Genomic DNA, 21,256 nt, shown 5'->3' with positions numbered 1-21,256 from the left:
ATTTTCATCATTGATTTTAGAAAAGATGCCTCCAAGAACGTATCCAAGTGGAGCAAAAAAGAGGCAAAAAAAACAGAAAGACGAAGCATATTTGAGATCAGTGCAAGGTTCCATTCACAAGTTTCTTATAAAACCTTTAATTGGAAACCCTACTGAATCTGTGAGAATTGATGATGAGTTTGATGATCTAATGGGAGATGAGAATAAACAAGATGCTGAGAATGTTAATAGAGAAGATGAGAATATTGACATACAAGAGGATGAAGATCCCGGTGAAGAAGAGAATGAAGATGTGAATGATCACGAGAATATGAATTTAGATTCAGAGAATGCTGAATTTGCAGAGAATCAAAGGATTTTAGATATTTATGATCCTGGAAACTGGGGAAAAATTGAGTCTGGATTCAGAATTGTCATGGTTGAAAAAGGTCTTGCTGCAAGACAACCAATTGATTTTATTTTTCCAAAGCAGAAGGCTAGTGGTCGACATTTCTCTCATTCGTACTATATAAGAACTTTGAATAATGGGAAAAAGCAGGACAGGCGTTGGCTCGTTTATTCAAAAACCTTAGATAAAATCTTCTGTTTTTGTTGTAAATTGTTCACCCGAGACCAAAATCCTAGTCACATGGCAACTAAGGGATTCAATGATTGGAAAAACATTTTAGAAAGACTTAGACACCACGAGACTAGTCGTGAACATATCAAATGCATGAGCCAGTGGATGGAATTTAAATTGAGGCTGCAGAAAAACCAAACAATTGATAAGCATGTGCAACAAGAACTCTACAAAGAGAGGAATCATTGGAAAGATGTGATGATTAGAATTTTTTCGTTAGTAAAAACACTTGCTAACAAAATTTAGCATTTCGTGGGTCAAACGAAAAGTTAGGAGTAGATGGCAACGGAAATTTCTTGAGTTTCATTGATTCGATGGCTGAGTGGGATCCAGTAATGAGAGAACATGTTCGACGTTTTGAAGATGGAGAATCTCGCTATCATTATCTCAGCAATAGAATTCAGAATGAGTTGATAGCAATGATAGCTGGTGAGATCAAAGGTATGATCATAAAAAGGATTCAAAGCGCGAAATATTTTTCTATCATTGTTGATTGTACTCCAGACATTAGTCACCATGAACAGATGACTCTTATTCTCCGGTGTGTTGATGTTTCAACAACTGTAGCTCAGATAGAAGAATTTTTTCTCACATTCTTGATAGTTGATGATACATCTGGTGAAGGCCTTTTTCGTGAGATTCAGAAAGTATTGGTTGCTCTTGATTTGAATATTGATGATGTGCGGGGACAAGGATATGATAATGGGTCCAATATGAAGGGAAAACATAAAGGAGTACAAAAGAGATTCCTTGATGTTAATCCATGTGCATTTTATACACCATGTGGTTGTCACAGCCTTAATCTTGCACTTTGTGATATGGCAACGACTTCTGAAAAAGCCATTTCGTTTTTTGAGATAATCCAGCGTATTTATTGTCTGTTTGCATCTTCAAATAAACGGTGGGAGAGTCATGTTGAATGCGTTAAGGCAATAAGGTTTCAAGCTCCAAAAATAAGAGATGCTTTAATTTACATAGCAGAAACTTCTGATGATCCAAAAATACAGAGTGATGCTGAGTGTCTTGCGACAAGTGAAACCCATGGGATTGGAAATTATGAATTTTTGTTGTCTATGGTGATCTGGTATAAACTTCTATTTGCTGTTAACACTGTAAGTAAGAGTTTGCAGTCAGAAGACATGAATATTGAAGTGGCTGTTTCTCAGTTGAAAGGACTTGTTACTTTTTTAAAAAATTATAGAGAAACAGGATTTGAGAGTGCAAAATCAGATGTTAGGCAAATAGAAGAATCTATGGAGATTGAAGCCATATTTCCTGAGAAAAGAAAACGTATCAGCAGAAGAAAATTTTTTTTTGACGAAGAATCAGAGACAGTTGACGAAACTGTGAATTTATCTCCTGAAGAGAGCTTTAGAATTTCTTATTTCCTCCAGGTCATGGATCAAGCTCTATTTTCTCTTGAGACAAGATTTGAGCAATTTCAGAAGTATGAACAGACATTTGGTTTCCTGTTTGATTTGGAGAAATTGAAGTCAGCAAGTGATGATAGTTTGATGGCATCATGTACCAATCTTGAAGCCTCTTTAAAACATGGGAATCATTCAGATATTATTGGGGATGATTTGTTTTTTGAGCTAACAATTCTAAAAGACTCTTTGCCAAAAGACTTCAAGAGACCTGTTCAAGTGTTGAATTATTTGAAAGGAATGGAAGAGTGTTATCGAAACTCATGGATTGTTTATCAGATATTGCTGACGATTCCAGTTTCAGTTGCCTCGGCTGAAAGAAGTTTTTCAAAGTTGAAGTTGATAAAGTCTTTTTTGCGATCAACTATGTCACAAGAAAGATTGAATGGCCTAGCTATCATATCTATAGAAAGAGAACTAGTTAGGGACCTCGATTATGAGAGTTTGGGGAAAGAGTTTATTGAAAAAGAAGGAAGAAAGATTATAACTTAATTAGTTTTTTTAGATTAAAGTTTTATTTTTGAATATTATATATAATTTTAAATTATATTATATTTTTTTTTGGTTAAAAACTTTTTTTTTAATGAAAAAGGCCCCATTTTTCTAGTTTGCCTTAAGTTCCTATAAACCTTCGCACGACACTGATCCCCTCTAAAAATCGCATAAAACGGTTGAAGAAAAAGGGTTTCTGTAAAAATATGAAGGTGATGTCTAAAAATGACCTAAATGACAAGTATTTATAGTCCTCAATACTCCATGGTCTCTAGGGTTCCAGAATTGAGGCAGAGAAATGACTTGGGCTTCAGAAATATGGGCTTTTAATCGGAGTTGGCCGGCCGCGGTCGGGAGTAACGTGGCCGCGGGAAATAGAGGCTTGGCTGCGGTCGTGCAGCTCATGACCGCGGTGGATGGGTCGGTGGCCGCGGTCGCGTGACTTGCTGGCCGTCTTCGAGTGTCTCCGGGGCAAAAGGGATATCTTGAGATCCAACCGTTGGAATGTCTCCAAACCAAGTGCATTTGAAAGCTGGTTGATTCTTCTATAGGTTGTCCAACTTTGAAGGTGATCAGACGGTGATAAGGTCTTCGTCTCTCCATGAGAGTTTTGATGGTCTGCATTTATCTAAAAGAGTCTTTTTGTTCCAATTTGTGTCTCTTTATCCCAAATTACCTGAAAAGTCTTTTAAAATCCAAAAATATAGAAATCCTTTGAAAACCTTTGAAAATGGAGTAAAAACACCTGTAAAAGACATTAAAGTGAACCATAAAAATGGTCAAAATCCGGTGTTATCAATGCTCACGTAGAAATGATGAGACTACAAGGATATCGCAGAAGCCTCTCGGTTCTTCACGCCGAGATGGATTGTCTCCTATGGGCTATGTCATGTTTGCAAGAAAGACATATGATTTCGGTTCATTTTCAGACCAACTGTTCGGACCTGGTGAGCATGTCTGAATCTCCAGCAGATTGGTCATCCTTTATAACAGAGCTAGAATTCCTCCGTATCCTTCGAGAGAGCTTCTCAGTGTTCACTTTATCCCATATTCCGAGAATTCTAAATGTCTAGGAGGATAGTCTTGCAAAAGGAGCTCGAGCAAGAGGAATTATTTTTTTTCCCAAATCAATAATACCGAACCGGCCGATGATGGTTCTCGGACCAATCATCCGGGTAGCCACATGTGATGTAATAATTGGATAGAAGAAAAAAATACTTACCTCTTTGCACAATGTCTATTATAATCTAATTCATATAACAAGGGTTAAAAATATGATAGAAACATCAAAGCACATGTTGCATAACAAATCAACGAAAATTATATTCTCACTAAAAACCTAAAAATCACAAATTCATCATATTTGTATCAATAACATCTAATTAGATCTTATTTCTCATTTCTATTTTGTTTATTTTAAAACTTAGTCTACAAAATTTTTTGTCCATGTTGTATGTTTCAAAGTTTAGTTTAAAAAAAAAAATATTCCATGCGAAAGTATAGCTTAATTTTGAATAATAGTAAAAACATCAAAACACATTTCACATAATAAGTCAACAAAATAATAAAATTTCACATTCACACTTAAAAATTATAAATTCAACATAAAACTTAATTCAGTCAGATAATTATATTTTAGTTTATAAATATAGATTGAGTCCGTGCGTACGCACTAGAATTCTAGTAAAAAAAAAGTTTCTAATCTAGTAATTTTATTATTTATCAATATTTGTTTTTATTTTGTTTGTTCTATTAATTTCCTTTTTTTTTTTTTTGGAACACTTTAAGATTTGTTTTTTTTAAAAAAAAAAAAAAAGAGAAAAGTACACAGAAGGAGGTTGAGTTGATTGGGGCCTTCTTTGGTGATCCGACCCGGGAATTGCCCTAACCTGCTCAAGCAAGTGTGCCCCCATTGAGAGAGACGAAAGTGAGAGCAAAGAAACCCCGAAGGATTCGATTCCAGGGAAGCAAAAGCTGTGGTGCCAGTTCGCGATGCAAAAAGAAGAATCGTCTTCGATTCATAATGAGTCTACAAACGATTCTATCCCTTCCGGTGCTAATTCCGTTTGGGCCGATGTATCGCCTCTTCTCTCCGCCTCCTGCAGTGGTACTCTCTCGCTCTCTGTCTCTATCTCGCTCTGCATATGTTTGCTGTAAACTTTTTCATTTTCTTGGTATCTGCTTGTTTTCTGACAAATCAAGGACCAGAGATGTTTATAATCATATTTTCGATTTGGTGGCTGAGAATTCTGGTTTAGTACTTTGGTCGATAGCATGTGCCTAGTTTCATGAGATTAGACTGTATGAAGAACTGGAGACTTCGAAAAGGTTTCTGCTAAATTAAAAAATTTATGCAATGTGCAAGGAAGGTCATATAAGTGCCATACACGTGAATTTTTTCTTCTTTCCTAGTTGCCTTACTTTCGCTTAGCAAGATGAATAGTACTGGACAAGCAAACGTGTTGTTAAAGGATGTTGGATTTTCTAATTTTGTCTCTCTATTTGCAGATCTTCATGAAGGCGAGCTCATTCATGGAGATAATTTCAATCTGTTTGCTGCAATGTCTGCATTGGAGGTTCTACACATTTAGATTTCCAGTTATTGGTTTTTTTCTATCCATCCTTTGTCTTTCCATCCTTTTCATTGTTGATCGAAAAAATGTTTGGTGGCACTTAACATTCTTTATACAGGCTGAGAATGCCTTGTGCATCCTATTTCCTTATGTTCATATGCAAGCTTATCATAATGTAACTACATTTTCAAGGTTCCTTAGAGCCATTCTATCGTAGAAAATCCATCTATGCTGGAACTTCATTAAACATGAAAAGTACGTTAACTAACATATATCATCCGTTAAGTTACCCGTCCTTAGTTTGATAGGTATGTCTAGACTGCTCCTAGCTCGACATTAAGCTTGTGTGGTTGCCATAAGTGTATCTTAAACATGGTGTCTAATTGATTTAATTGTAGCAATCTACACGAATTTCAGACTCTTTTCCATCCTCTAATGGAGTCGTTGCTTCGTACTAGATAATGGACCCAAAGATGGATTCCGGTATGGTTTCTGCATTTTATTCAATAGATGAAGCCATTGAAAGTGGTTTTGCGCCGGTCCCTATAAGCTCTGATAGGACTGTTAATGTGGAAAGCATCATCGACATTATGGACCATCTTCTGGTGTGCGAGGTATTCTCTATTGAAGATGTTCTAAAATAATGCTGAAGTGAGGTGTAAGCTAGAATTACGAGTATATAACATCTCATATTTTCCTTTTCTTGGCAGAATTAATCACGTCTCATGTGAGAATTCTGGTAGAGATCTATGTAGCTAATACCTCTGCCTAGAGTTTCTTTCTTTCTTTTTTTTTTTTTTTGGTTCAACGCCTAAAGTTCCTTTATCTACATTTTGTCTGTTGTTTTATAGTGTCAAGTGCACAAAGATTTTACCTGATTTTGGTTGATCTCTTCTCCCTTCTTATACTCTCTATCCTTTTGGCAGGCAACATGGCACATGGGTCACTCATTGGCCCAAACTGTGTTTTCATGCATCTATGTTCTGAGGCCTGAGAGGACATCTTCGCAGGCTCTATTGCATTCTTATTGTAGGGTCATACGAGCAACTTGCAGGGCAGTTGTTTCTGTCGTTTCAGATGCGCGTACAAATGAAGTAATTAACTTTAAGAACGTTTTGGTCCTCTTTTATTCTTGTGGTGCTAGGAAAATCGTTTAAATTCGTACAATAGTAGTTTTTTTTCGCTTCATAAATCTTTTGAATATTTCCTACAATTGCTTACCTATTTTGAAAAATCATAGTTGTCAGTAATCATAAGCTTATGTGAGCTGAAATGTTACAGTTCCCAGCCTAAAAAGAAGCCACATATCCCTGCTTGGAGACATTAGAGACGTAAACGGGATTCATTTTGATCTTCTCTACTAATGAAATGTTTGTATAAGTTCTCATCTAGCCTAAGCGGGTGTTTTTTGAATGTGGAGATGATAGCGGAGGGGAGAAACTATTTTTTTTTTAGAAATTTCCACTTCTACACAATTGAATGCAGATAAAAAAACTTGAGATGAGTTGTGGTTATATTTTGGATTGAAGTTTTTGCATTGAACTCTCTCTTCTTGACTCGACAGATGCCCTGCTTTCATGATTATCTTACACAGAATTATTCACTTGGTACCTGCTTAATAATAGGAAGATGATCTTTTGACCATGACATATGGTCTTCCTTTCAATGGAGATGAAGATGCTAAGGGCTTGTCACTCTTAAATGCGGTCGAAGAAACAATCTGTCGCCAGCTGCGTGCTTGTAAGGCCACATCATCAAAAAGGAGATTGTTGGAAGGTAATTATGTTGAGTTGTATATATTCCTTCCTTATTTTACATGCACATGCTTGCAGAATCGAGCTACGAAGAAAATATTCATATGATGGGATTGAAGAGTCTTTTGTTTAAGCTTTCCTTGACATATTGTTTACACATATAATGTTGAGTGTGGATTTAGAGACCTTATCATGAATTTGAATTTCATATTGCGCAACTGCCTTCTAAACATATACCAACTTGAAATTAGCCTCGCCGGCCTATAGATAATAGCTGTGACTCTTCTACCCAGTGATGATATAGGAGTAAAGTCTGCTATTGATTTGTTTTTTCAAGGTTCAAATAACATCTCTCTGAGCCATATGGTTCATAGTTTATTGTAATACTGCTGCATAGCAGCACATACTGAGACGAAGGGCTTTCTGTTTTTGTTAAATGATGCAGAATTGGAACCTCTACAAACTAATCCCCATCTGGAAGAGAGTTTTTGCAAAGCTTTGTTATGCCGGATACGTTTCCGTAAGGTCTCATGCTTTATTTATTCTTTCTTTGATATATGTTGTTAAATCTATATTTGTTAAATACGACTCTTTTGAACTTTGGAGGTCATGTTAACTGGTCTGTGATATAGTCCTGGATCTTTTCCTTTTGAAATTAAATATTCTGCTGCCCATCAAAGGACACAAGATTTATTTTGAAGAAGAAAAACTAGTATCGGCAGTTAAAATGCGCATTTGGTGTTTTCTCCAGACATATCTGATACTAACTACATGGAACATTAGTTTGATCGAGTTGCTTTTCTTCATTCTAACCTTACAATAGGAGTGGCAAACAGAGTTACCATTAGTTACTATGTGTCATATGTTCCAAATTTTGCAAGTCACAAGAATAAACAAGCCTAGCAGAGATTATACTTTGAAAATTTGGCCGCTTTAGTTACCTATTTAGCCTAACTTATGTGTAAAAACTCGCTAGACTTTTGAGTCGTAATGGACTCGTGCATTTCTAGTTGTTTTAACATTTTCTCAATAACTTTCAGCATTTTCTTCACACCCTTAATTGTATGAGACGACCACAAGGACGAGGCTTCGAATTGGCGAGGAAACACATTGCATCTTGCATATCAGAGTTAGATTATGTTCTGGAGTCAGCGGAATTTTTAAGATTAGATCTTGTTGAAAATGGCGAGAACGAGATAGAAGAAAGGACAACTGCGTCAGGTCGTCACCCAATTGGATTTGATTCTACTTTAAACAAAAGATTATCAGCTCCAACCCCACCGCGTGCTATTAAGCTTCTTTCTTGGAAAAAGGTTGGGATTTCCGAATTTTTTATAGACATTATATACAATATGATGAGAGAGAGAGACATGCTGAAATAGTTTTGTTTTGTAACAATTTTCTTTTTCTCAATTTTGATTCCCCAGGCTCTTGGCTATTATGTGAAACTTCTTCACAATCTGGATGAGATCTGTGGATTCTCATTGGAACCCGATTTGGATTTCGTCTTGCAATTTGTGATTCAGTTTCAAAAATCCCGTCCTGATTTGGTTTCTAGGGCTCATCTTCAGGTCCTTACTATGACTTAATTCTGTAATTTCTTGTAGTTATGTGCTTTCACATACCCATACGTCAATTTTTTCTTCTTCTTGTTTTGTTTATTGGATGTGCTTGCACTGAAGATGTTGATGTCTATCATGGGTGACCATGGAAGACATTTTCACATTCATCCACTGGGGTGTGTTTGCATGGTGGAATGTATTGTTTTTTTTTCCTCCCTTTCCATGCTTTGCAGCTTTGTGTTTGTTACCGCTCAGTTTCAGAGTTGGAGTTTAGTGAGTGAACCCTATGAATATCGTAGAACTCTCCTATATATTTGAAAAGACAGTTGTATTGGCCTAGAACCGTCGGATTAGAGAATATCCAACGCACAAACCACCTTTCCCAGCTATGGTCCCCTTTCAAACAGATTGGCGACTCTTACTTTCTTGCTGACTAAATGTTACGCTATGGTGACGTGGGAGTATGTAGTGGCTGGATTTCTCTTCTGTCTTCCTTATGAAGACATATAAGAATGTAGATCTAATATATCTGGCCGAGTTGATGCTGGTTGTAAATTTCCATTGAGCATTTATACAGTAGTCCATATTTGTCATGATGTATGCAATATATGTGAATACATTGTGTATAAGCTAACATCATGCCTTTTACCTTTTATCTAAATGGACTATCTTGTTCTCCAGCTTCTCCTTGTGCAAGATGGGAAGCTTTTTGGCCGTGATACCTTTTTGGCTATTTGTGCCAGAGGTTTTGGATTAGATGTCACAAAGGACCATGCCCTTCAAAAGAACGAATACATTCTTCAACTTAGTCAGGTAAAGATACTATATTAAAAAGATTGACGAACTTGTATGACGTTGCTCTTTATTATCCTTGTGAGGCACTCTGTCTAACGTCAGTATTGGACTTGGATTTTGGTTCGTGGTTCAGTAGATTAATACAATTGGATGGCCAACTCCTTGATAACGATTTTGGAATTTGGTAAAACCTTGAAATGAATCACATTTTATTGTTTCTGTTTAATTTTCCGTGTCTGGTTTTTATGTCACAATAATCAAAGAATACCAGCATGGTGGATTTAACTATTTTGCAATGAAAGTTCATTTTAATTAAAAAATAGATAGCTGGTTTGTGTAGAGACTTTGTTCTGAATGCCTGCCCTTAATGTTTTTCGGTTTCTGGTACCCTTTGGATCCTGGAAAGATGTAACAAATGGATAATTTCAATATTCAACTGACTTTTTGCTCCATTTGATCTCTGTTGCTGTGCAGTTGATGATTAATTTGCTTAAAATACTCTGTGCTAATGCCCCATGGCAGAGGCGTAAACTTGGGAAAATCTTAAATGACTGGAGCATATTCCGTGTGCAGGTTATACCATTTATGATTTTGAAATCACAATACAATGTCTTGTCCCAAAATTCGCAATGTATTGAATATTATTTACTTAGCTCTATCCGTATGTTTGCTCACCTATAAAAATTTTGTGCACACTACCCTGTTTTGGGTTTTGTGCCAGCATCTCATTCATTTATGTTCCTTTATTGGGCAGATGGGGATCACTGTTGGTCAGGCGATGCAGCAAGATACATCACGCACTCCGAAAAATGGGGTAGGTTTACTACCATCACTGTGCTTTGCAGCGATGTCAGGTCCATTTAATCAGACCTCTATTTGAATCTCGTTAACAGCTGTTTATTCTTTCTTTCGGCCAGAATATGCTAGTTTTGTCTCTCCTGAAAATCTTGTTTCTATTTGAGACGTGGAGATGGAATATTGTGTTAACGTGCATCTCTGTACCTTTCAGGACAAGTCTCTCTTCATTTTAAATCATATTTATGGTTGGTTAGAGGAGCAAATCAGTTGGGTTGCCCTTCGGTTTCTCATGCTAGGGTTTGACTTAGAGCTCTACTCTCCGAGTGAATATTGCATGGTATACTGGTACATGTATATTATACTCTGGAAGCTCGCTGAGAAAGCACGTTTCAGGGTTTTAATTATTGTTAACACTGGTAAGCGGTCTTATCCTAGTGTTTAGTTTAGTTTAGTTTTGGTATCCTAGTGTTTCGAAGATGAACCATCTGCACTGTAATTGGTTAGACGTAACTGCATCCTGTATTTGCATGTCTTTGTATAATGCACTTACGCATCATCATCTGGACCAGAGGAACGGAAGGCAAAGAAGAATAAGGATTATCACAGGGATATGGCTCGGGAAGATCGGATTAGTCTATGGGTACTGCTTCTTCAATGTCAAATTTCCCTTTCACAAGGGCTCACTGTGGTATTTTTTTTCTTCAATCTCTCGCGTTTAACCTCCTCCCGTTGTTACTAAGTTTTTAACCTGACCAAACTTTGTGCATTACGCATAGATGCTTTCTGCGTTAAGAAATCAAGGGATGTGCTTAAAGAGTCAAGGACCTTTTAATACTGAGAGTGAGGTAAGCACATACGTCCTTCTCTATTGCATAGCTGTTGAATCAAGCTGTGATATGCAAGCCCTCAGCTTCGGTTTTATCCCTTCTTGTGTATGATTTCAACATCGTATTCCTCTACGTGCAGAAATTTGCTCAGCATTTCGAACTCCTCCAGAAGGCATCCCTTCCCGAATATGATGCATATGAATCATTCACAGAATCCACATCTCATACCCGTCTCGACGTAAGTGCTCTGTACGACTTTATTTAATGCTCAAGCTCATTTACTTTGTCAGATGGATCGTAGAACAGCATAATTGTTGAATTTTGCAACTTAGAATAATTTTTTTTGTAAGATAATCATGAACACTACGAAGCTAGTTTTAGTGATGAATATGTATCTGGGTAAATGTGAACAAAAGTTGTATTCATTATATTTGCTGCAGTACCTTCCTGTGTATGAGTACTTCCGCGATGCTCAAAAGATCGCTAAGGACATAAAGGTCGGTTTCGCCAACGATCCTGATAAACTGGCTGAAGTCAGGGCATTAGAGCAAGTCGCCGAACATAATATTATTGCTGTTAACCTCATCAGTCAAGACTGTTCGCTTAAGGTGTCGTTTGAGTTCACTCACCATCCTTATTTCGCAAGTGCTGTTGTCCGTAGATCTTGAAACGCTTTCTCATTCACTTGTTGCCATCCAAGTCCAATTTTGGGATAGACCCCATTTTGTTTTGGAAACAAGTGTGATTTTAGTTTACTCTCTCAGTTTCTATCACCCGTTTGCGATATTTTTTGTACAATTTTGTTGTTCTAAGAAGTAGTGTTACTCTCTCAGTTTAGTTTACTCTCTCAGTTTCTATAACATATTAAATATAGTCAGTGAAAAGTGTTTACTGGTATGCTGTGCATCTTCCTCCTATCCCTCAGAGATCTCCACAAGAGCAACTAAAGGTCGAGCTGCAAGAAGCGGGTTTGGAAACTTCAAACAACTCCAAAAATTAGAGTTTTTTGGTGGAGGGCTTTGTCTGGTGCCTTGGCGGTTGCAGATAAGCTCAACACTAGAGGCATTACTTTGAAAAACAATTGTGGCCTTTGTCAGAATGGTATAGAGACCATAGACCATGTGTTATTTTCTTGTGATGCTGTTAAAGTAAGAAGATACAATCGATTGTACAGATGATCTCATGTCGATCATCTTCTCTCCAAGCTCATAGCGCCTGAATCAACAACGATCGCAATAAGCATGAAAACAATCGAATGAAGAGCTCTTCTCTTTATACTTTCTTCCTTTCTCAAACTGTAAAACTTCTCTTCCTATCAGAATCTTCACTTTCCCTTCTCATTTATCCACGTCAGCTTCATGCTTAAGCTCTGACTCAGTTAACACTTGATGAACTTATCAATACTCCCCCGTTAAAGACATCCTTGCCCTCAAGCTTGATGAGAAGAAAAGGATGTGGCAAGTCCCAAGTATTGGTATTGGTGCTGGCATGAACAGAATAACATTTCCACAAGAGTTCAGATTTTGCCAGACCCAATCCCCTTTTATCTCTTTTCTTATTCTTACTGTATACTTGAACGTCCAGTTTTCTGTAACACTTCTTCCATCTCTGATTTTCTTGTATTAGAATTCGCAGTAAATGTCTCTTCATACTCATCCATAAATTGTCTCGTTCTTTAAGCAAAAGATTCTTCAAAGTTATGGAAACTTGGCTTTGAAACATCATCTTCCCTTTTCCCCATTGAGAACATTCCGAGAATGAGTAGCAATGTATAAGCTGTTGAAAGCAACCTTGTAACAGCCACCACTGTTCTCTAACGTGCCTCGCCAGAATATCAGACTTACACTGTTGAAAACAACAGAACCAGCACATCCATCAAAAGTAAACATGTAACTATTCTCTTGTATACTCCCTCCCTTGAAAACAAGCTTCCCTCAAGCTTGAACTGAGCCAAATGATGGGAAAACTCTCATGAGAAGATCCATGTGGCAACAACTGATCCATCTTCTAGTATATCTCTTCAACAACTTGTGCCAAACCAAACGCCAAAACTGATTGTTTAAATCTCCACTTGTGCTTCAGCCAATCTCCCTTATACTCAGCCAAATATGCAAGATATAGCACCTGATTATGCTGTCTCATCATTCCTATTTTCTCAAATTTGTATTTAACGTGCCAAGACATGCAACACTTTCTCTTCTGTTCAAGTTGCTTCTGTCCTGAATTCATCAAAGTAACATCAGCTAATCTTTGAACATGTACAAAATATACTTGGGCATCAGTTGCAACGTTGACTCCTTAAAACATAGCTTCTCTTTTACCAATTCTCTTGGCTTTGCCCTGTTTTTGAACTTGAATCTCCAAGTCTTGAAATACTTGTTCTCCACCTGCTTTGGTGGTATTATGCGCCTTTGAAGCAACATTCTGTCAATCGTCACACTGCAGTTTTCATCTCGTAAACCAGCAAGCATACTTTCTCTTTGATTCTGGGTTATGGTACCATATAAACATGAAAAATATTCCTCCTGCGGAAAAACAGCCACTTTCCCTGCTCCATTCTCCCAACAAAACGTGAGCTTCCACTACAAGAAAACACCTGTTTTACAAGACTTATATCGTTGTAAAATCGATGTTAATTAGGCTTAACATACGAAACCCAATTCGTCGCGAATTGATCGACATAAAAGCGGATTTGTCTTAAAATCGTTGGGAATTTTATGAGAAACCCAAAATTATCATAAAATCGTCGAGAAAAAATTGTCGTAAGTTCCACGTAAATCGTTGTAAGGCCAATCGTCGTAAAATCGTTTGTATAAAATAATTCAACGTGAATTTGTTGGTTGTTCAACGTGAATTCCTTGTAATTGGTTGTTCCATGTGAATTCGTCTGAAAATATTCGACGTTAATTACAACGATTTAAAAAGATATTTAAGAAATTAATTATATTATTAAAATTTAATTTTGTATATTTAAAAATTAATTTGAAATTAATTTTAAAATAAAATTCTTTTAGTTAATAAATATTTGAGAAATTAAATCAAACAGCCCTAAGAAACTTAAGACTCTATGGAATAGCCCCCATTTAAGAAAGGGACACATTTAGCCTTTATTAAAGTGAGTTTAATGAAGTTTCGCGATTTCAAACCATTGGAGATTTCATTTTCCAAATTCCAGTGAAGAGAATTCCGATTTCATTTCACCCGATCATGATTCGAGTTTCCGGCAAAGAGGATACAATTTCCGGCGAAGAGGATACAATTTCCGGCGAAGAGATTGTCGCGATTTGATCCTGGTTTGAATCGACGAACTGATTCTTCTGTAGCGAAGGAATCGATTTCACACTAGAGAGAATCGCAGATTCTGGTGAGAAGCGAATGAATCGATTTCAGCTCACCGACGATTGAGAGATTTCTTATCCGCATATCGTCGTCGATTCATATCATTCGTCGATTCACATCGTCAATTCGCATCTTTCATCATATTCGATTAAGCTCAACGGCGAATATATCAGGTACGTAGAGTCACATGTAGCATTTACATCTACAACGATGATTCACATCTTTCGTCGATTCACATAAGGCAATTCATCTGTCATTATAGCTGTTCGACAACTGCCGTTGTTTTAGATTAAAGGATATCTCTTAGTTTAGGCGTCGCAAAATGGTGATAAATTGTGTTGGGAGAAAATGAGAAGAATGTTTGTTCGGATGAGAACTCATTTTATATACTTAGGAAGGCATTCCTAAATGATAAAATGAACTGATTGCTGCTTGTTTTCTTTCTTGACAGGCTCTATTGAAACAAATATAATTGAAGTTTTATGTGTTTTTGGTGAGTGGAAGAAAAATGAGAAGCAGGAATGGGATTTTCTAAAGGATGAAAATGAAGGATCAACAATTTTTGAGTTTGATGAGCATCATACATTCAAGGATTTAGTTGAGATGGTTCATGATGATTTAGGGATTGATTCCAGAGCTGTTATTGCACTTAGCTATGAAGCTCCCAAGAAGATGAGGTTGGTGGTCCAGAATTGTCCACCCGTGTTTCTAAAAAACGATCGCCAACTGAGGAGTTTCATCAATATAATCAAAACATCATCTGAAGTTATTCCATTACATGTAACTGTGACTGAAGATTCTTATGCACATGGAATTCAACAGGTAAACATCATCTGAATTGATCATAAATATGTTATACGTATTCTTAAATAATCCCTAAAAGCTTTCTTTGTGTAGCTAACTCATGGAGCAAATGGAGACGACAATTTAACATCTAAGGCAAACAGATTTACGGGTGTTGATACATTACGGCTTGTGTCAAATCTTCTCATTTATCATAGTGGCATTTCAAATTCAACCCAACTCACACAAATGTCTGCAACTACACCTACTGTTTCTCATCTGGATGTTTCATTCAATCAAGGAAATCAACAGGTAATGCTAGCAATCTCTCTTTGTTAACGGTTCAAGAATAATCCTGGTTTTATTTAGATATGGTATCCTAAATGTGTTATACGTATTCCTAAATAATTCCTACAACCTTTCTTTTATGTAGCTAACTCATGGAGCAAATGGAGACGACAATTCAACAAGTTCTACAATCGATACTCTGCGTTCTGCTCCTGACCTTTCTCCTATAGGCATGTCACATCCCTCAGTTTGATATTTATGTCAACAAACACTTCAAGAACAAAGACGAGTTGATGCTACAAATGAGGAAATGGGCATTGGATTGGAAGTTTGAATTCAGATCAGCATGGTCAAACAAGTCGAGGGTGGTTCTAAAATGTGTTGACCCCAATTGCACATGGAGGATGCGTGCAACAAAGCTCCTTTCTTCTGATTTTTTTGTGGTGAGGACTTATGTAAGTGAGCACAATGTGATACAACTAATAGGAACGCCAACCATAAGCACGCAACTGCCAAGGTGCTTGGCACTCTTATGTGCAGCAACTATGGAAAGAAGAAGTATGGTCTTAACCCGAAACAAATCATGGATCAAGTCAGACTCGATCATGGTGTACACATTGGATACAAACAAGCATGGAGGGTTAAAGAGTTTGCTCAGGATTTGATCAGAGGGACTCCCGAGGATAGCTATCAAAACCTCTCAAAGTGGTTGTTTAAGGTTCATGAGAAAAACCCTGGATCCAAGGTTTATTTTGAGATGGATCCAAATGGAAAAAAATTCAAATACAGCTTTGTTGCTTTTGGTCAATCGATAAGAGGATTTGAGCTGATGAGAAGAGTCATTGCTGTGGATGATACTTTTCTTAAGGGAAAATTTAAGGGAACATTGCTTGGAGCTAGTGCACAGGACGGAGATTATTCTTTGTATCCGTTTGCGTTTGAGATAGTTGACTCTGAAAACAAATATGCGTGGACCTGGTTTTTTAGAGGACTTAAGACCGTGATCCCTGATGCATCTGATTTGGTCTTTGTTTCAGATAAAGCTCATTCCATTGCAAAGAAACTTTCAGTGGTTTATCCGTTTGCACATCATGGTATTTGTAGAATTCATCTTTTGAGGAATATAACACCAAAGTATGGGAGAACTGGGTTGTTGCCTTTTGTAGAAGCTGCAGCTGACGCTTACACTCGTCATGAGTTCATTGGCATCTTCAATGACATAAGAAGCAGAAGCCCCAAATTAGCTCCATATTTGGAAGAATCCGATTTTGCAAAGTGGGCTCGCTGTTATGCACCTTTGAACAGGTAAGTACAACGTTTTAAGAAGCTATGACTGATTTTAGGAATGTTATCCTAAATTGTTGCTCTGTCTTTTTCTCTTACTTGTGGTCTTCTTGTATGCACTTTCGAACACGTACAATATCATGACAACCAACATCGCGGAGTCTCTGAATTCGATTTTAAACTTGGCTCGTGAGTTGCCAGTAATGTCTCTATATGAGACCATTAGGTTAACTCTGACAACATGGTTTCATGAACGTCGGGAAAAAGCTCTTAAACACAAAAAGCTTGTCACACCACGCGTAGCGAAGATGATGTTAGAGAGATACAATGCTGCGATGAAACTTGATGTTTTCCAAGTAGATCGGTATGAGTTTGAAGTAAAGGACGAGACTCGGAGGTACATTGTTCATCTGGAAAACAAGCAGTGCACTTTTCTCGTTTTTGACATCGACAGAATCCCCTGTGTCCATGCTATTGCTGCAGCTAAACGTACAAACAAAGACGAGAACAAGTATGTGGATCAGGCTTACTTGACGGAAGCATGGGCTAAAGCATATGCTGAGAGCATTCATCCATGTGGAGATTTGACAAATTGTGATTTCCCTGATACTGTAGTAGTAAATTCATGCGCACCACCTACTTGTAAACAAACTAGTGGGAGACCTCCGACAAAGAGAAAGAGATGAGTTGGAGAGTTTGGTGTACCCGGTTCAAAATCCCAAGGACACAAATGTAGCTGATGCAACATAGGAGGACACAACAGGAGTACATGCAGATCACTTTTATGAAGGTTTTCAATTTTACAGGAAGATATTACAACATCTTTTAGCAAGACGATTGCTTCTTTATTGGTTTAGGAATATACCATACGTGTTTAGGAACACTTTCCTAAATATTTTATTTTCAAACACTTGTAAAGGTTTAGGCCTTGGTTATCATTTGTTTGAATTTTCTATTTGTGATGAGATTCTTATAACAATAGTATACTATATTATTTGATTCAGTAGACTTGAGAAGTTTTACAAAGTTTAAGGTTTGAGAGTTAAACAAGGAAGATTAAGAACTTGAGAGAAAGTACAGATTCAAACTTTATTATTGATTCTTTAGTCTTTTAAAATGTTTTGCGAAGAATAATGTTTGAGAGTTAAATAAAAAAGCTTAAGCGGGCTTACTTATTTCTAAATTTTTGGTATGGTTTATGAAATTTTCGAACAGTTTAGGAATCCTTTACACATTTTTAGGAACAACTTCCAAAATATATATATTCAAACAGTCTTAAATGTTCATGCCTTGTTTTATGATTTGTTTTAATTTTTTACACGTTAAATGGTTTTGACATCATAATGAGAGCCCAAAACTCTTTTTTGTCTTGGTTTGGGCTTGACTTAAGAGGGTTTCCTAGACCAATATAAATTTTTAGAATAATTTAGGAAGTTTTTCGAACCAATTAGGAAGCCATTCAACATATTTAGGAATAGAGTACTAAATAACTAAGGCATGAACAATATCAAAGGTTAAGGCTTAGGTTATGACTTTTTTTGAGGTTTTTTTTAGTTTTGGTCATTGTTTTTGATTTTTTTTATCGAGGATTTTTGAGTTTTGGTCGGGGTTTTTTGAGTTTTGGTCGAGGTTTTTGAGTTTTGGTCAAGATTTTTTGAGTTTTGGCCAAAGTTTTTTGAGTTTTGGCCAAGGTTTTTTGAGTTTTATCCGAGTTTTTGAATTTTTTGGCCGATGTTTTGTTTTAGGCCGAGGATTTGATTTTTGGCCGAGGATTTGATATCGCGCAACTCTATTTTTGGTTTTGGTTTTGGTTTTAGACGAGGTAAATTATTTCGAAGGATATTCATAAATTGGTTAAAATGTTTCCAAAATCTCTTAAGATTCAAATTGGTTCATTGGTCTCGGAAGATCTTCATAAATTGGTAAAAATGTTTCCAAAATACTCGATAAGACTTTCTAAATTCTGAATTTCTGTAATGATTTTCATTGAAGATCGCGTTTGATTACAACAAGGCAATACTTGATTATATACAACTCTTTTCATAAAACCAACTTGACAAAACGACACAACACAAGCAAATGACTATTGAATCCCTTGATTACTCTTCTTCTTCTCACTTGATTATTTTTTTCTTCGTTGCAGACTTGAATGCTTCAATCTCTTCACACTTGAATCCTCTGATTAATTCTTTCCCAGGACTTCCTCTTCATATTCTTCGCCACTTCCCTGTGCAAATCTGTTCTTTCCAACATAAGCCAATTCATAAAAGCATACAAATATTAACTAATTTAACAACCAAATATAAACCATTAATACAACCAAATATAAACTTATAAAAAAACATAGTTCACATAAATAAAGTATTCTGCATCCGTAGTAGCACATAGATAGATTTTCATAAAAAAAAAACATAGATAGAGTCAGAGTTCCATAAAAGACGACTTAAAATAAAGATAGATAAACAAAAGCAGTTATTTTTCAGGCCCCCCAGCGTGCTCGACCATCCATGCACGAGCAACCGAATCGAACGCTGCTTTGTCGTCCCAATATAGCTTGGCAATCGTTTCGTCATAGTGGTCATCATCGCCAATCTCTGGTGCAGTTAACTTCGCGTGAAGTTCAATGAGCATCTAATTTCAAAGAATTTTAAAACCAAATTAGTAACAGACAATAACGATTCATAAACCAATAATTGGAAAAGGGTAAAACGATTACTCGGTTGATTGTGTAGATGGGCGAGAAGTACGCGTTCTTCAACATCTTAAGAAAGATGTTTCCATGTTCACCCACGTTTGGGTGGAAGATTTTGGTGTTGAACGAGACCTGCAAAAACATCAGTATTATAAGGAATCATTTCAGAGTTCTAGAATACAAAACTATAGTTTATCAAACCCTTACTAAAATAGTAATATGGGAAGCATTTCAACATCCAAAAGCCTAATCATACATTCGGCGGCTTAAAGGGGCATTCAGGAGGGATGTGCATGGTGAGTTCGAACACGCCGTTTTCGTAAGGGGAATCTTTTGGCCCCATTAGCATCACTTTCCAATGGTACAAATCTCCATCAACCGGTTCTAATCAAATCGTCAGTAACAGATGTTAGTAGAAAGAAACTGTATTCTTAGAATTTCGAAGAACACAAATACAGAAACGAAATACCTGCACTGAAAATATCGCTGTTAACTCTCTCGAGTTCCTTCATCTGCCTCATGATCGTGTTCAAAGTATACATTTTCAGAGATTTTTAGGGATTCCAAAGAACACAAAGATGGAAGTTTTTTTTTCCAGTGTGTGGAAGTTGGTTTTTACGAAGGAGGATGAGTCTCATTTTATAGAGGATGAGAGGGAGTCGGTTTTCAGAGAGGAGAAAGGGTCGGTCAAAGGGGTCTCGTAAATCGGAAATTAGAACAGTTGCATTTTTCAAAAAGGTAATTAATTCATTTTTGACTGCACCGTTCTCTCTGATTAGTCATGTCTTAGTCGTGTCTCGTTCAGAAAAATGATCATTGCTTATTTCTGAAATTTCATTTTTGTATAGAAGATAAGTCTTATTAACGTATGTATAGAATTCTTGGTTTTAGTATAAAATTCTTGATTTTGTATGAGAACTTCCTAAGTCTCGTTAGTTTCTTGATTGTTTTCATTAGTATCTTTATTTTATACTATTCATTTTAGTAGGTCTTTATTCATTTTTAGGAATTATTTACTAAATTTTGCAAATGAATTATGAACTTTAGATTTTAATGGTTTACGAAGTTACGTAAATGATTTTCTAAGTTTTAATGATTTTCTAAGTTTTGACTGCACTGTTTTCTCTGAGTAGTCGTGTCTTAGTCGTGTATGTTCAGAAAAATGATCATTGCTTATTTTTTGAAATTTCATTTTTGTATAGAATATAAGTCTTATCAACGTATGTATAGAATTCTTGGTTTAGTATAGAATTCTTGATTTTGTATGAGAACTTCCGAAGTCTCGTTAGTTACTTGATTGTTTTTGTTAGTTTTTCAAGCATTTTAGTAGGTCTTTATTCATTTTTAGGAATGATATTTTAAATTTTGCAAATGAATTATGAACTTTTAGGTTTTAATTGTTTACGAAGTTTTGTAAACTATTTTCTAAGTTTTAATGATTTTCCAAGTTTTGTAACACTTATCATATGATCTTTGTAAGTTTTGTAATACTTATCATATGACTAGACTCAGCTAAATGTATTTAGACTCAAATTACTTGATTATAATAGTATCAAGGAAATAGAATACCTGAGCAGTGTCATACTATATATGGTGTGCTTTCCACACTCCTTCGGCCACCCGGTGTAAGACTTGATTCTGCACTATTAAATACAAATACAAATTGAGACATAAAAGCAACGACAAATAATGTTAGCTTTCCTTAACAAGGTCTGGCCATTCCTAAAACTTAAGTCGGTTCCAAAACACAAGATTAAGTTCTAGTAATTCCTAAATCCAAAAGCATAAGATAAAAACCCGAAGGAAGGTGTTTCATCCATAAGACATCCTAAAAGGTTAAATCCTAAATCCAAAAGCATAACACAATCCTGGAAGATGTTCCTAAATACGATAAAAGAAATCCTGAAAAGATTCCTCAAAGCTTCATAGGACAGAATTCTTCATATATCTCGCATGCAAGCTTTGTTTTGATGCCATGTGCATTGGCATCCTCAAGCTTTGTCATGTCTCGAATGCCCATAGA

The 21,256-nt window shown here is 36.4% G+C and overlaps 2 protein-coding genes and 1 pseudogene across 5 annotated transcripts; 2 read left to right on the top strand and 1 right to left on the bottom strand.

Moving 5' to 3' along the window:
* The first annotated feature begins 2,016 nt into the window (after positions 1-2,016).
* On the top strand, positions 2,017-2,471 carry LOC112089846 (annotated as a pseudogene).
* A 1,916-nt stretch (positions 2,472-4,387) lies between these two features.
* LOC18026213 (N-alpha-acetyltransferase 35, NatC auxiliary subunit) lies at positions 4,388-11,684 on the top strand. Of its 4 annotated transcripts, none has more exons than XM_006409638.2 (16): positions 4,388-4,645; positions 5,047-5,114; positions 5,570-5,725; positions 6,038-6,205; positions 6,737-6,887; positions 7,311-7,390; positions 7,906-8,178; positions 8,293-8,436; positions 9,109-9,240; positions 9,697-9,795; positions 9,977-10,036; positions 10,232-10,436; positions 10,590-10,708; positions 10,797-10,865; positions 10,987-11,085; positions 11,288-11,684. In XM_006409638.2, exons 1-16 carry the CDS (start codon positions 4,531-4,533, stop codon positions 11,513-11,515), a joined length of 2,166 nt encoding a protein of 721 aa, XP_006409701.1. In that variant the 5' UTR covers positions 4,388-4,530; the 3' UTR covers positions 11,516-11,684. The 4 variants fall into 4 exon arrangements, with proteins under 4 accessions (XP_006409701.1, XP_024016459.1, XP_024016458.1 ...); XM_024160690.1 differs by having other exon boundaries at positions 4,425-4,645; positions 5,047-5,136; XM_024160692.1 differs by having other exon boundaries at positions 4,426-4,645; positions 5,529-5,725.
* Positions 11,685-19,013: 7,329 nt separating this feature from the next.
* LOC112089845 (ubiquitin-conjugating enzyme E2 28-like) lies at positions 19,014-19,843 on the bottom strand. The gene is made up of 4 exons (XM_024160599.1): positions 19,703-19,843; positions 19,490-19,617; positions 19,258-19,365; positions 19,014-19,172 (listed from the first exon to the last, which is right to left on the bottom strand). The coding sequence occupies exons 1-4, from the start codon at positions 19,773-19,775 to the stop codon at positions 19,014-19,016; spliced, it is 468 nt and encodes a 155-aa protein (XP_024016367.1). The 5' UTR covers positions 19,776-19,843.
* Between the last annotated feature and the right edge of the window lie 1,413 nt (positions 19,844-21,256).

This window comes from Eutrema salsugineum, unplaced genomic scaffold (genome assembly GCF_000478725.1).
Source record: "Eutrema salsugineum unplaced genomic scaffold, Eutsalg1_0 scaffold_11, whole genome shotgun sequence".
Lineage (NCBI taxonomy): Eukaryota > Viridiplantae > Streptophyta > Magnoliopsida > Brassicales > Brassicaceae > Eutrema > Eutrema salsugineum.
This window is presented reverse-complemented; position numbering and strand designations above follow the sequence as displayed.